General features: G+C 51.5%; 1 protein-coding gene across 2 annotated transcripts in view; it reads right to left on the bottom strand.

Moving 5' to 3' along the window:
- The window catches only part of LOC118014032 (carboxyl-terminal PDZ ligand of neuronal nitric oxide synthase protein-like), a 276,011-nt gene that overhangs the window by 43,152 nt on the left and 218,588 nt on the right, over positions 1-14,271 (bottom strand). For both annotated transcript variants that reach the window (XM_035010032.1, XM_035010033.1), the window contains exon 5: positions 1,685-1,793. In XM_035010032.1, the coding sequence (XP_034865923.1) occupies positions 1,685-1,793 (109 nt within the window). The remainder of the gene's footprint in view (positions 1-1,684; positions 1,794-14,271) is intronic.

The raw sequence follows: 14,271 nt of genomic DNA, 5'->3' as shown, positions 1-14,271 counted from the left end.
AATATTACAGTACTTGGTAAATTATAGTGTTCCATGTGTAGCTCTAGTAAATCCCAAGGCCCACGTGGTCCAGCCTCTGGACAAAACTGAAGTCAGATGGACAGTTGGGCACTCAAAATGAATTAAAAGGGGATTGTAGTCTTTAGTTGCACCTGTCAAAGCACATTACAGATGATCCAAATCTTAATTGTCAGGAACACTTTGCATTTCCCAGATCCCCTGTACCTCAAAGCTATAGAAGAGCCTTTCACCCTCCCAAGCTCCCCGTGCTCATCGACTGCCCCTCTGGCTTATCTCTCCCCCCGTCTCCCTCCTCCTCTTCCTATCAGTTCTTCAGTATGCGGCTCGACTTAGCCCCACTTACACATTTCGCTCCACTGTACTATCATCTAGAAGTCTGGTAACTTGTGCATTTTCCTTCTACCTTTCCAGTTCTAGCTCCTTCCATCCAAATTCCATGATTTGCGTTAAAAAGCCTGGGAAAAGGTGGCCAAGGGCACCAATCTCCTCAGAGGAAGAAGCTAAATCAGCAAAGCAGAATTCTCGTTGTACAGCCAAGGTGGGGGTACTGGACACATAAGATTCACTAATCATGACCCTGTCATGTATTATTCTTATTAGGCCCACTTGACAAGGTCCCTACAAATCTATTAAAGATGCTTTATAGTATACGATGTCATACGGCGTCAAAGAAGGGGTCCACAGGAAGGGATTTGGAAGTCGTCCTCACAGAAAGCCATGCTCGGTGGTTTATGGCCAGAACACCAGACGTGTAAGGAATCTTAGAGGCATAAATAAAGCGTTTCCCGAAATCTCTTCTGCAGAAAAATAGTTCCTAGGATATTACACAGATTACAAGGCAAAAACATGATCCCATGGCTGAAACAGTTTTGTGAAATGCTGGGTTAAACAGAGCTAAAGGGGTTTCTCAAACTTTAGGACTTCCCAGCAAATTCAAGGAGGAGAGTTTTAACACGGAACATTTTGGATGGTAAATATTTTCCAGGAGCCATTTTAGGAAACTCTGCTTTTGACTCTCCTCTTTGTTTTATATAGACAAGGAAGCTGAGACCCACTAGGGAGAGTGACCCACATAATATTTCTCAGGGCTCTAGTGGGGCCGGGGCTAGACCCTAGGTTTCTAACCTCAGTTTTGTGTTAAATTCCTGGAGAAATGATAGAAAAAGCATCTACCAAATTGCCAACGTTGCATTTACTCAAGCATCAAGGTTACGACCCCAAAATAACCACCCAGGACAACCAGCCTCACACACAGAGTCTACACTAGACTCCACATGTCATGATTTGTAGGCCCCTGATCGATATACAAAATTATGATGAAAGGTCACTTAAGTCAACGGCCGTGCTTCTTGCCTACCACACACCAAGGTGGGCATCACTCCGGGTGTGATCTACGTGTCCCGTTCCAGAGCCCTCATCCGATGGTCGAGATCTCTCCAGTTGTCCACATGTCACAGAGTACAAAGTGGGGATGAAACTGAAGGGGAATTTCATTACACAGGGACACTGACAGACTAATCGGAAGGCTCCCCCATGTCGTGCACGCAGAGAAACACCTCGAATCTTGCCTCTCCAACAACAGGGGATGGGTCAACGTTGGGGAGGGGAGTTACCCTGGGTCCGTCAGAGGAAAATAAGAAATGACCGAAGACTGTCCATTTACCTTCTTCTTGGATTTAAAGACATTACACCTGAAAGTATTGCTGGCACCATCTCGAGCGATATAGCTGAAGATCTTCAGGTCCTGGGAATCATGAGAGACGTAGAAGATCCTGTAGGAAGAGCAACAGAAAAATGCACCGAAGATGGCATTAGGTTCAAATCTCCAACAAGGAAACCTCCATCTAAGGGCACGCTGAAGACAGAGCTCGCTTCTTCCTGCGAAAGCAGGTGGCACTTTCAACAGGCTCCAGACACTCCCCAGAGCGAGCTCCAGATTCAGAAGTGGGGGCCTGGGTAGGACACGGACCCCATGCCGTTACTAGGCAGCAAATCTGTGCTGGTAATTTGTGTATTAGAAGGGGGAAAAAGGAGCACCTGGGTGGCTCAGTCGGTTAAGCCGCTGCCTTCGGCTCAGGTCATGATCCCGGGGTCCTGGGATCGAGCCCCGCATCGGGCTCCCTGCTCGGCAGGAAGCCTGCTTCTCCCTCTCCCTCTGCCTGCCTCTCTGCCTACTTGTGCTCTCTCTCTCTCTGTCAAATAAATGAATAAAATCTTAAAAAAAAAAAGGAAGGGGAAAAAAAAACCGTTGCCGTCCTTATCAGGGCAATAAATCCGCATCCTACCGTGGAAATGTGGGCAAGTTTCTGGATACCTGTTCATGGTTCTCTCCAAACGCGGAGAGTCAGGGAGCCAGCAGCGCCCGCCGCGCTGGGGGAGGTGAAGATACTCTGTTCCATTATCAGAGTCCCTCCACGGTGGTGGCTTCGCTTCCCGTCCCTCCCCGGCAGGCCCACGGCCTCCGGGCGCTCATTCCACGGCTCCCCCAGTCCCCGCGAGCACGCTGCGGGCCGGGCGCTATTCCGGCAGCAGCAACACAGGTAAAGGCCCTGAGCCCTCAGAGCTCACGTGCAGGAGATCCCAACAAACAAACAGCACGAGTGCTCTGAGGACAAAGAGGCCGAACGAGGGGCAGAGTGTGGCGGCGTTGGCTGTTTCGGCCAGGGTGGCCAGAGGGAAGGCCCCACAGAGAGGCAGGGGCCTGAGCGCGAGGGAACCCCCCATGGAACCAGCTGGGCGACACCACGGCAGGAAGTGGGAACCGCTCCCGTGAAAGCCCTGTGGCATTCAGAAGGTGCTGGAAGCGTCCGAGGAACGGCCCGACGTCAGGGTGGCTTAAGTGGAGTGCTTGTGCTCGGTGACAGGGTCACGGAAGCGGCCAGAGGCCAGCACACGGGGGCCCTGGGAGGTCAGAGAGTGGACTCCAGGTGAGAAGAGAAACCACTGGAGGCTTCAGAGCAGAGGACTCACTTCCTGCTGCTCTTTTCTGGCTGCTGGGGGCAAGAGAGGAGGCGGAGGGAAGGCTGTGGAAAGGGGGAATGTTGTAAGCAGGGCCCCAGTGGCGGAGTCTGAAGGGGCGCCTAGGACGGGGTGCCCCGGGATCGGCCAGGTCCGAGTGTGGTCAGCATGGGGCAAGGAGGGAAGAATCGGGGGCGCATCTGTGGGACCGGTTTGGGGCGAGCCAAGGAGAGGGTGGCTCCGGAGAAACACCTCTGGGGCCACATCACTGCCCTAAAACATCTCTTCCTCAGTAATAACCCTGGCGACCTGCATCCGAGGATTTAACGGGCCGATCTGTTTTCCTGTAAGTCAGTGCCACGTACTTCGCAGAAAGAGAATGGGAATTAGAGTCGGATCCGCAACTTTGCCACCGACTGCAGCACCTGTCAAACGGGACGATTAATAGCAACACCTGGCCAGGTTACCGGGAAGATGCAATAATGAGTAAAGTGCCTTTGTACTTCTTACCAATACGCTCTCTCAACAGCCTTGTTACTGAGATTCTCGCCAAGGACCCCAAGGAGCCTGGGAGGGACAGAAAGGTCGACACAGAGAAGAACAATCCTGGCAAGAAACCCAAGTTCACCTCGGGGACGCCATTCCTCTGCTCACTGGGGTCGAAGTCACGTCAGTACGTCTCACATGTCCACCAACTGTGAGTGCCGCAGATGAGAGGTGGGTCTGTTTGTTTAATGCGGCTTCTGAGAAAGGGAAGGGACATGGAAGGGACCACCCACTGCTGTACCTCGGCACCCCCCGCCTGAGACCCAGCCCTCCCCCACGGCAATCTTTCTAGACGTCCTCCGCTGAACGTCTCTGAAGCTTCTCAAATTTATCGTGCCCCCCATTGAATTAATCAGCATCCTTGTAATTCTCCAAGCAAACGAGGCCTTCCTTCTCCCAAGCCCCATCTGGACGAGGGGCCCTGGACCCGCTCAAGCCACGTCCATGACTTCCTCCCTTGTTTTCCATCTGTTGCTCAGGACCCCGTTCTTTGCAGCCCATCTCCTCAACATGGCTTGGAAATGTATTTGCTTCTTCTCCATGGTACTGCCTTAGTTCACAGATCCTTCTTTTTTCACCTGGATTCCTGCAACCTGCTTAGCGTCTCTCTGCTTCCTAGCTCCCCTATGGCCAACCCATTCTCTACCTCGCTAGCAAAGTGGTATTTTTAAAAACACAAACTACATCTCATTATTTCCCTCTAAAAACCTCTCAAAGGCTTCCTACTGCCCTCGAAATCCAGTCCAAACTCCTCAGCATGGCTACCTTCCTGCTTTCGTCTCTTCCCAGAGTCCTGACCTACATAGTCCTTCAGAACTAGTCACACACACCTACCTGCCATTGCCACCGCTGTGACAGCCTGTGTCCTTGAAGACTCGGGTCAGAGACGCTTTCCTGCCCCCAGTAGGAGCTGCTGAACCCCCTGGGGTTCCCCGTTACCACAGCACCTCCCTTGTAAGTACAGTGTTTATGCTAGAGCTCCTTGAAGGAAAAAGGACCACATCCTGGTGTCCCCAGTGCCAACATGGTAATGGGCACAAAGAAGGTTCCTAATACCAGCTGAGGGGGGATTAGTGAGCACCCGACCCGTGATGTGGTCCGTCTGGTTTTTCACTTCTCCTCCCCACCCCCACCCCGGACCAAGGAAGTCAGGTCAGTTAGTTCAGTTGAATCATACATAAAACTCCTTCCACTTTTGAGTTTTTAATCACTACGCAATGCCCTAAGGACTGAGAACTGGAATGAAAACTGATAGGGCAGATATGAAAGCGGAGCAGCATGCCAACAGGACGCGGAGACCAGGAAGGCGGCCAGGAAAGGCAGCAGGGGAGGATGCACACAGCAGCGTTCCAGCAAACATGAGGACAGCCGTGTGTCGATGCAGTCCCTGGGGCCTGGGGCTCTCTGGAGACGGTGCTGCTGTGTCTGAGTTCAGAAACGTAACGTGTCGTTATTAAAGATAAATAACCAAAAAAAAAAAAAAAAAGATAAATAACCTCTAGCTAACCTAGCTAAAATGTCAGCTAGTCAGAGCTTAGAAAAGTATCCACCAACACAGTCAAGCCGCAAAGTTTTTCCATGTGACCTCATTCACCAACAAATGAATAAATCAACAAATGAAGGCCACAGGTCGAAAACTCCGGATCTAGAAACATATTCCAAGAACCTTATTTCTTCATACCCTGGTTGTCTTAAGAACTGTGATTGTGTGCCAGGAGTGGGGGCAGGGAGGAGACCAACACGAGTGCTCCAGAGAGTAAGGAAAGATTTTCTTCCCCTTCTTTATCCTGAAGTCTGGTACAGTTTTGATCCTGCTTCCAAAAAGTATCTCAATTTTCTCAACTTTCAGTATAATTATCCAAGGTGAGATACCAGAGTCGTTCATTACACTGTTATAATGATTACAGGGTTTTGTTAGGTTCTGTTCCCCCTTCAAATGTCTTGTTTTTATTTTCAAATATGCATAGAATTATAATTTTCACCTGCTAATGGAACTGTTCTGCTTCAAAGCTATAGCAATAAACTATCCTACGGATTGTTCTATCCATGAACTTATCATAAATGACTGAACTAGAAACGGTATCTCAGAGAAACTGGATTTGGAGCTTATCGCAGAATTCAGGTTGACAGAGCGATAAAGAACCACCAGACCCACCACCAACACCCCCTTTCCTCGACTATTAATCTAAAGTAAACTTGTTTCATCTCAAGAGCACAGGAGAAAAATAGAATTTCACAAAGACACCTTGCATGGTCATCAGGCCTGGATCCAGCCCAGCGTCCCCGCCCCTCAGGATTTGTCACCGTGAAGGGCGACTCCCCGACAGAGGACTCCCTTTTTGGGAGCTTCTCGTTACTTGGGCATTTTCCCTTATGCTGATTAGAAATCTACCAACAGGAATGCAGCAGAGGGAAATGGCTGAAAGCGCCCGATCTTAGGCCCGGGCTCAGCCACTGACTAGTGGGAGCTCCTGGTCATTATCTCCCTGTGGTTCTTCGCCAGCGCGCTGGGGATGATCAGAGGGCTGCACCCCGGGCAAACCCCCGGGGTTTGGAGGAGGAATGCATACAGCAAGGGGAGCTTCTAGCAGCAAGTGGTTAGCCAACACTAAGTGCTCTTATTACCTCCACACCACCGCCTTACTTCCACCCTTTGGGGGCTTTGGAGAACAAGGCTAACCCTCCTTCCAGAGGGCAACCTTCTGAATATTTGGAAGCCACCGCCATGTTTCTGTTTCCTCCCCTCGTTGTTAAAGTGACTCGCTACCTCCTCTTTCAATAGTCCTTGCACGGCCCATGTCCATCACTTTACCGCTCCGCCAGGCTTGCGCAGAGGACTGTGGGGGAGAAACATCTCGGTTCAAGTTGTAGCTTTTCCACTCCCCAGCTACTGACCTCAGCCCAACCACTCCACTGACATAACCCTTTCCTTCCTCACTTAAATCGGTATATTAGCAATCCCTGCATGGTATGAAGTATTAAAACACACATACAGCCCACATTTAACACAACGCCCAGCACACGGCGAGTTGCTTGCTCAGTAAACAGGAGTTCCCTCTTCCTTGTGAACCTGTTCTGTACATACCCCAACTCTCCAGGGACTCTTGCCAAGGACACAGAACTGAATCATGTTCTGGACATCTCTGAGTGTGTTTTTTTTATTGAGTGAGAGCATCTCACTGCTGCTTTGCACTGTGGTCAACTCAGGCTCGAAGCCGACTTGCACGACTGCACTCAAGGGCGGGCTCCCTAAGCATACCTGGGTCATCGGTTTTTAGGACCGGTGCCTGTGATCACTACTTCCTTTTCTGAGCTCTCATAGACCGTCCGCTTAATGGTCTCTTCGACGAGCTCACTAGAGTTTCCTCCTTCCTACAAAGTGGCATGGAATGTCTTGTCCTGGCCATTTTCTCGCATCTCATTCGTTAGGAACCCAGGACCCAGGTACCTGAGGCCCAGACACACTTAAAGGAGGGACACTTTTTTCCTCATGGTTCTTCAACATTGCTTTGTAAGTCACCTATGTTCTAGTGTTTCTAGTTTGAAGATCAGATAGTTCTCCACTGAAGGAAAAAAGAGAGGGGTAGAAAAATGGAACGCATGGATGTAGAGAGGCTTGGGAGCTTCTGGTCCCATGCCGCCCTCCCCTGTGCTACTTCTCTCATCCTCAGCCTTTTCCGAGAGCCCACTGCACCCAGAAACTCGGTCCATCAAGGCTGCTCCTTTGCGCTCACATTTGCTTTTAAGCTCTGCCTGCCATTCTGTGCTCTTTTAAGGCACGCTATATAAAAATCTGGGTAGCCACCATGATTTTTCTCCACAGGATCACCTTTTTTGGGACCAACTGGAATCACTTAGGTTGCACCTCTGTCCTCAAGTGCTCATCCCTTCCTGCCTCTCAGGCTCCTGGTTACTGTCACCATCCTTCTCTCTGATAGGTTGCTGGCCATGCCCCCCAGTGTGAATGCTCCACCACCTGCCCTCATCTCTGTGGGGACTTTGGAATCTACTGGCTACAGAGAATGTGAAGAATCACATGCTTCCCCCCCAAAACCCACAGATAGGGAGCCCCGCCCACGAGCCCCCACACCCTGTCCTGCTCACAGCCTGCCGGGAGGGTCTCACTAGCCGGCCTGGGGCCTGCCACAGCCCAAAGCAGGGAACCCCAGGGCAGGGGGTCTAGACCCCACATGGGGCCTGGGGCAGTTTTTTCCTCTTCTCCTACTCCTTGAAATGAGAATAAAAATCTCAGAGTGGTTGTAAAGTTCTGGGATGGGCAAAGATTGAGAGTGGGTGAGACCGTGGATGGGCAAATACTCTGTAACCCATGAAGTGCTGTAGAAATACTTTTAAACCGTGAGCCTGCAAGTGAAAGAACAAAGAGAAATCATCACTGGTCCCCTAACGTCACCGTGGGTGGGGCAGGGGCCTCCAGCTGGAAGGCAGCAGAGATTTTCCTCTTGAGGTCTCAGAGGTGTGGGCATTCCTAACCCAAAAGACGCCCAACAAGGACAGAGAGGAATGCACTGTGTCTGGAAAGACAAGCTACCCAGTGACTTGCAGATGGCAGAGACAAAACCTAACGGGATTTTTTTTTTTTTAAGATTTTATTTTTGAGTCATCTCCACACCAAATGTGGGGCTCGAACCTACAACCCCAGGATCAAGAGTTGCATGCTCCACCGACCAAGCCAGCCCAAGGCCAAACCTCTGGGAAAGAACAAAGCACAGGTAAAAAGTGCAGGAGACAGACACCAGAACCGCCCTGCTGTGTCAGACCAGCCGAGGACAGCACAGTCCTGGGAAGGTCCTGGGAAAATCCTGCGTGACTCCCGCCCACCCGCAGGAGCAAGGACACCCCCAGGCAGCCCAGCCACCCTCCCCCAAATGAATGTGTTAGCCTCCGAGGGCCTGGGGGCAGTTTCAGGAGAGGTGGTCCTCTGGAGGGAGCCCCCAGTGCTTTGCTCACGGAAGCACACGAGTATAGAGCAGTCCTTGTCCTTTTAAGCGCTCCTTAAAAAAGCACACGGGTCCTCGGGCGCCCCGCTCCCGCCCCTGCGTGTCGCCCGAGGACTGGTGTGTCTTTCTCTGCCCGCCAGCCCTGCCGCGTGCACACGCGCCCACACTCCTGTCCCTGCTTGTCACACTTCTTCCATGCCTCTTCGTTTTAATTGAATCTTTAGATAAAACTGACCTTCATGGTGATCATTTTTCTCTCTTATTACTGCTTTGGTCTGATTATCTTTTCCTCCCACTGTATTCCCAGGGCTCTCTATCACTTCGGCTGGTTTTCTTCTACTACAAGTGCCTTCCATTTCTGTCTCAGTCCCTCATTTTAGCCGTTCTTGACGTGAGGCCTGCTTCCCTCCGACGCCTCCTCAGCCTGCTCTCTGGCATGAGGGGACGGCGATGAGCTCATGAGCTGCTCCCACGGTCGCTCGTGGAACTGGTCTGCCTACTGCACAGACAACCCCGCTGCTGGGACACATCACACCCCGTGTGTCTTCACAGACCTGCACCCCAACAGCGGGCTCTGGGGGGATGCCCCAAGAGGCCATCGAGCCCACCTGCTCAACTGCAGCAGAGAAACGCAAACCCTGCAGCCATTTCAAAGGTTTCTTCAAGGTAGAAAAGTATACAAATGTCCAAATTATTACTCTACGGCGTACCTAGGGTAAGAGATGAGCCATCAGCTGAGTTTTAAAATCTAGCGCGAGTCAGGCAAAGCCACATTTCTCTTCTGAAAGTCGAGTGAAGGCAGCCCCGCAGCCCAGGCAGCAGTTAACGCATCTGCCCATTTCACAGCTGTCCTGTGAAGCTCTTTCTGATGTCCCCCTCAGGTCTCCCCTGCTTTACTTGAGTCAACCACAGACCGTCACATAGCACTTTCCAAACACCGAGCGCTGTGATAAGCTCATTTCCTCTTGTTCGGTACTTGACAGGCAGGCAAAAAACAGGCCAGCATCCCTCAGCAAAAATCCCTTCCCAGGCTTCAAGGCTAACTTCTCTCCAACGCTGGTGACTTCTCCCAAACAGCTACCACCTGCTGTCAGCGTTCAAACACCAAGCTTTACACAGGCTGCCCATTCTTGCTCCTCTGTTCCTGCGTCTGTTACCTGGGCTTACGCCCTCCAATGTTCGTGTCTTTGAGGGTCAGCTCATCCTTCCCACACTCTGAGGACGCTCGGGCTTCCCGAAGACTCCTGCTCAGAGACACCGCTCTCCTTCCAGAGCCAGAGAGTAGAGTGAAAAGGGGAGCTCCTTCACCTGGGGTGTGCTGGGGGAGCTTCACATACAAAACTGTTGTCTTCCTCTCCTTCCCCACGAACAGCTGATCCTCTTGCTTTTGAGACAAGGAACGCTCCTCTTCTTCAAGCAGCATGTATAGATGGGTTAGGCGAAGGTCTTCCAACGCAAAACAGATCATAATCAGAAGTTCACACCCTTCCTTCCCCCATGTCCCTGTGCACCTTGAAGTCCCCGTGATTTTCCTGGAACAACAAGACTGACAGAACAGAGCCACAAAGCCTCAGTGGAGGCTACTCAAAGCCACTTAAGACCCCTCAATAGGGGAGCCTGGGTTACTCAGATGGTTGGGTGTCTGCCTTCAGCTCAGGTCATGATTGAGCCTCGTTCACATCAGGCTCCCAGCTCAGTGGGGAGCCTGCTTTTGCCTCTGCCTCTCCCCCTGCTTGTGCGCTCTCTCTCTCTCAAATGAAAAAATAAAAAATCTTTAAAAAATATAAAAAGGACTCCAACTCATAGTTCCCTCAATTGTGAAATGGCACAAGAAGAGGCTCACAAGATGGTCACGCGAATCAAATGAAAGGATTTATGCACAATGCCTGGCTCAAAAATCTTGACTAAATTGATCAGAGTATTTGCTAATCCGCTGTGTGTCCCCCATGTGCCAGTCAGTGCTCTAATCGTTTGATATGTAAAGAGTCACTGAATCCTCTATAACATGTCATGAGGTAGGTGCTATTACTACCCCTCTTTTAGAGACGAGGGAACAGAAGGGTTGCCCAGCTTTCTCAAGGTCACAGAGCCAGCTAGTAGGCACCTGTATTTGTTTCCTGGGGCTGTCGTAATAAATTACCACATGGATGGCTTGAAACTAAAATTTAATCTCTCATAGTTTGGGTGGCCAGGGATCAGAAATCAAGGTGTTGGCCAAGTTAGTTCCTTCTAGAAGCTCCGAGAGAGGGTCCCTTCCATGCCTCTCTCTCTCTCTCGGCTTCCGGCAGCTGCCAGTGATCCTGGGTGCTCCCTGGCTTTCTATCTGGGGTTCCCCATCTGCTGCCTCTAGCTTCACATGTGGCCACCTTCTTTGTGCGTCCCGTGTCTCTTTCTCCAAATCCCCCTCTTCTTACAAGGACACCGGTCAGTAGATTTGGTGTCCTAGTCCACCCACAACCTCACCTTAACTCAATTACACCTGCAAAGTCCCTCCTGCCAAACAAGGGCCTGGTCACGGGTAGCAAGGGTTACGACCCAGACTTCTCTTTCTGAAGGGACACAATTCGATCCCGACGGTCTCTGAGCCAGAATCTGGACCCCAGCCATCTTAGCTAGGTTCCACTTCTACGTGACCTGCTTGTCCACATAGCTGATTGCGAACCGTCAAATACCATCTGAATGTTAGACTGTTATGATTACTATTCTCTTTGTACCCAGCTAGAAGGCGGCGGTAGGGCACATTGAGGCCACCTAGGAACTCTGAATTTCCTTACTCCAGTTATTTTCTCAAGCTCTTGATGCCTACATAGGTTCTCTCTGGTTGCCTATAAATTCATCCTCACATGGGTAAGATTTTCAGTTGACACTTGGGGGAGAGGTGCTTGGTTTCTTTGCTATCCCCGACTGCCCACCTTCCACCCAAGTTTCTCCAAATAGACCAACCCAGGAATACTATAAATGCTCATCCTAGTTTTTCCATAGGCATTCAGTCCTCAAATGACCCACCTGGAGCTTCCTGGGATTCATCCCATGACACACTCTGTCCTCTGCTCTAATCCACCCCCCCCCCCCCATGTGCTTGGCACATGGGAACCCCCATGGGCCTGACAGGAATTGAGGAGAGGGCACCCATTCCCCTTCCCAGGGCTCAGAGTGTCTGGCTGGCATGACCAGGTACTTTTCTTTCTCTGATTGCTCTGACCCGCTTCCCGATCCTACATCAGAGAAGGTCTGAATCACAGCTCACTCGAAGGCACTTCCTCTCAGGACTTGAGGACAAGAGAACGCGGTGCCAGGGCCGGTGGCAACACTCCTACCCCTCACACACACCGCAGGACAATCTGTCCTAGGACAGCTCCCTCTCAATCAGGATCTCATGGTTTTGGTTTTTTGTTTTTGTTTTTGTTTTTTAAGATTTTATTTGACAGAGAGAGACATAGCGAGAGAGGGAACACAAGCAGGGGGAGTGGGAGAGGGAGAAGCAGGCTTCCCGCGGAGCAGGGAGCCCGATGCGGGGCTCGATCCCAGGACCCCGGGATCATGACCAAAGCTGAAGGCAGACGCTTAACGGCTGAGCCACCCAGGTGCCCCCCACTTTTTTTTTTAATTATACAGAACCCATGTATCTTTACTTCCAAGCCACAAACTGATCTTGGAACAAAATGGGGGGAAAAAAACAGACACATCCTTGATCTCATTTCAATTCCCAATCACTTTTCAATGTTCTTCTGTTTTCACTTTGGAAGTCTGGGGAAGGGGTGGGTTGGAAGGCTTGAGGAAGCCAGGTACCGGGGTGGGGGATGGGAGAAGGTTGTGAAGAAAGACTGTCCTGGCTTGAGAATTCTTTTCTTCCTGCCATAATGCCACAAGCTCTCTCTTCTGGGCTGTGCCCTCACTACCCAAGAGCAGCTGCTGAGGGAGTATCGTGCCCTGGGGGTGGTTCGGCTTAACTTTATTCTAAGAAATGCATGTCTTACTCTACCCGCTCCCTCCCCAGCCCCACAGCAGATGGTCTCCGGAGGCAGCACCGAGACCGGTCCAGAGCCTGTCCTTGAGGAGCTCACAGTGCTCCATAGTGGGGCGAGCACAGACTGTGGAGCAGAGCCCCGAGGACGTGTGGGACGCAGAGGCCGCCTGCTCTTGGGAAAGGCTCACGGGGGAGCTGCCGTCCAAGCAGCATCTTGAATAGGTGGGAGGTAACAGGGATCATGGAGGGAAACGCTTCAGGCTGGGGCCTGGCACGAAACAGATAATGGAGGTCATCCAAGGTGAGTTTAGTAGGGACTATTTACAAAGGTGAGGGCAGAGTGCAGGGAGAGCGGAGAACAGCAAGGGAGCCCCCAAGGCCCGCGGCTGCCAGAACCCAGAGAGAGAACCGTGTGCCACCTGGCAGGAGCCCTCATGATGGGGAGGCAGCCCACTGATGGTACCCACCGGCCAGCCTGCGGGCACTTAGCCTGGTGGGGAGCAGATCTGGATGAGCAAAGGAAAGCTAGCCATCAGATGGAGGAAGGGAGAACATTCCTCGTAAGGGAAACTGCACAGAGAAAGTCATGGAGTCAAAGGAGAAGGGGGGGTGCACCTGGGTGGCTCGGTCGGTTAAGCATCCGACTCTTGTTTCGGCTCAGGTCATGACTGAACCCTGCATCGGGCTCTGCACTGAGCGTCGAGCCTGCTTGGGATTCTCCCTTTTCTTCACCCTCTGCCCCTCTCCACTCGTACACATGCTCTCTTAAAAAAAAATGGGGGCAGAGTCATGAAATAGCCCAGTGTGCTTTGGCACCAGGAACCCAGCACATGCAAGGGACCAGCAGGAGATGAGAGCAGAGGGAGGTCAGGGCCTGCTGCACACAGCCCAGCTGTCCCTTTGTGTGCTCATGGCACTGACGGGGACCTACGCAGGGGAGGGACATAGTTGGTAGTCATGGTGGTAGCAGGATGGAGTGCAGGAGACATGAGCAGAAGAAGGGAAGCCAAAGAGAGGCTACTACAATATGGAAGCTGTGGGGGAAGAGGAAGAATCTGGATTGGGGGCTTGCCTGGCAGAAGAGCTGGACTCCAATCTCAGTCTTGCTGCTTCCAACTGTGAGGCACTGGGTGAGTCTTCTAATGGTCAAGTTTTCGTTTTCTCATCCACAGACATACAGACAATCATGAGAGCTAGACGGGTGAGTCAGGTGCCAAGCACAGGGCAGGCGGATTGACACAGCCTGGACCTGGGCAGTGCATGGTCTGTGCAACCAGCCTGGTGGGCCCGAAGTCCAGGCAAGAAAAGCTGAAGGTCTAAGGCAGCAGCAGTGATGATGGGTAGCAGGACATGGATTCCAGAGCCATTTCTCTGGACGTGAGGATGAGGAGGGGGAGGGAGAGGATCCTGAGTTGGGGGTACTAAACACTAACCAGATCATGGGACACAGGAGCAGGAGAAGCTGAGGGCACAGGGAAGTGGTGTGGGTTCTGCACATGTCAACACGGAGGGGTGACCAAAGCACTCAGATGGCCCTGCATGTGAGACAAGTAGAAAGAAGGGATTGGGAGAGGCCCAGACTTAGGAGCCACCAGGATGCAGAGGGCAACTCCAGCCATGGGACACAGAAGATCCCCCCAAGTAGCAAGTAGAGAAGGAAGAGAATTCTCAGGCTCACTGAGAACCCTGTTAATAGTTGATTAAAACAAAGGGCAGAACTTTTTTGGAGTCATCCAAAAAAAAAAAAAAAAAAAGGAAAAACAGCAGGAAAAGACCAGGAGATAAGAGAAGGAACACAAGAAACCACCACGGAAGTGCGGG

This window comes from Mirounga leonina, unplaced genomic scaffold, assembly GCF_011800145.1.
Source record: "Mirounga leonina isolate KUSES-001 unplaced genomic scaffold, KU_Mleo_1.0 Mir_154, whole genome shotgun sequence".
In the NCBI taxonomy this organism is placed as follows: Eukaryota; Metazoa; Chordata; class Mammalia; order Carnivora; family Phocidae; genus Mirounga; species Mirounga leonina.
Note: the sequence above shows the minus strand (reverse complement) of the source record. Positions and strands in the feature narration are given on the sequence as shown.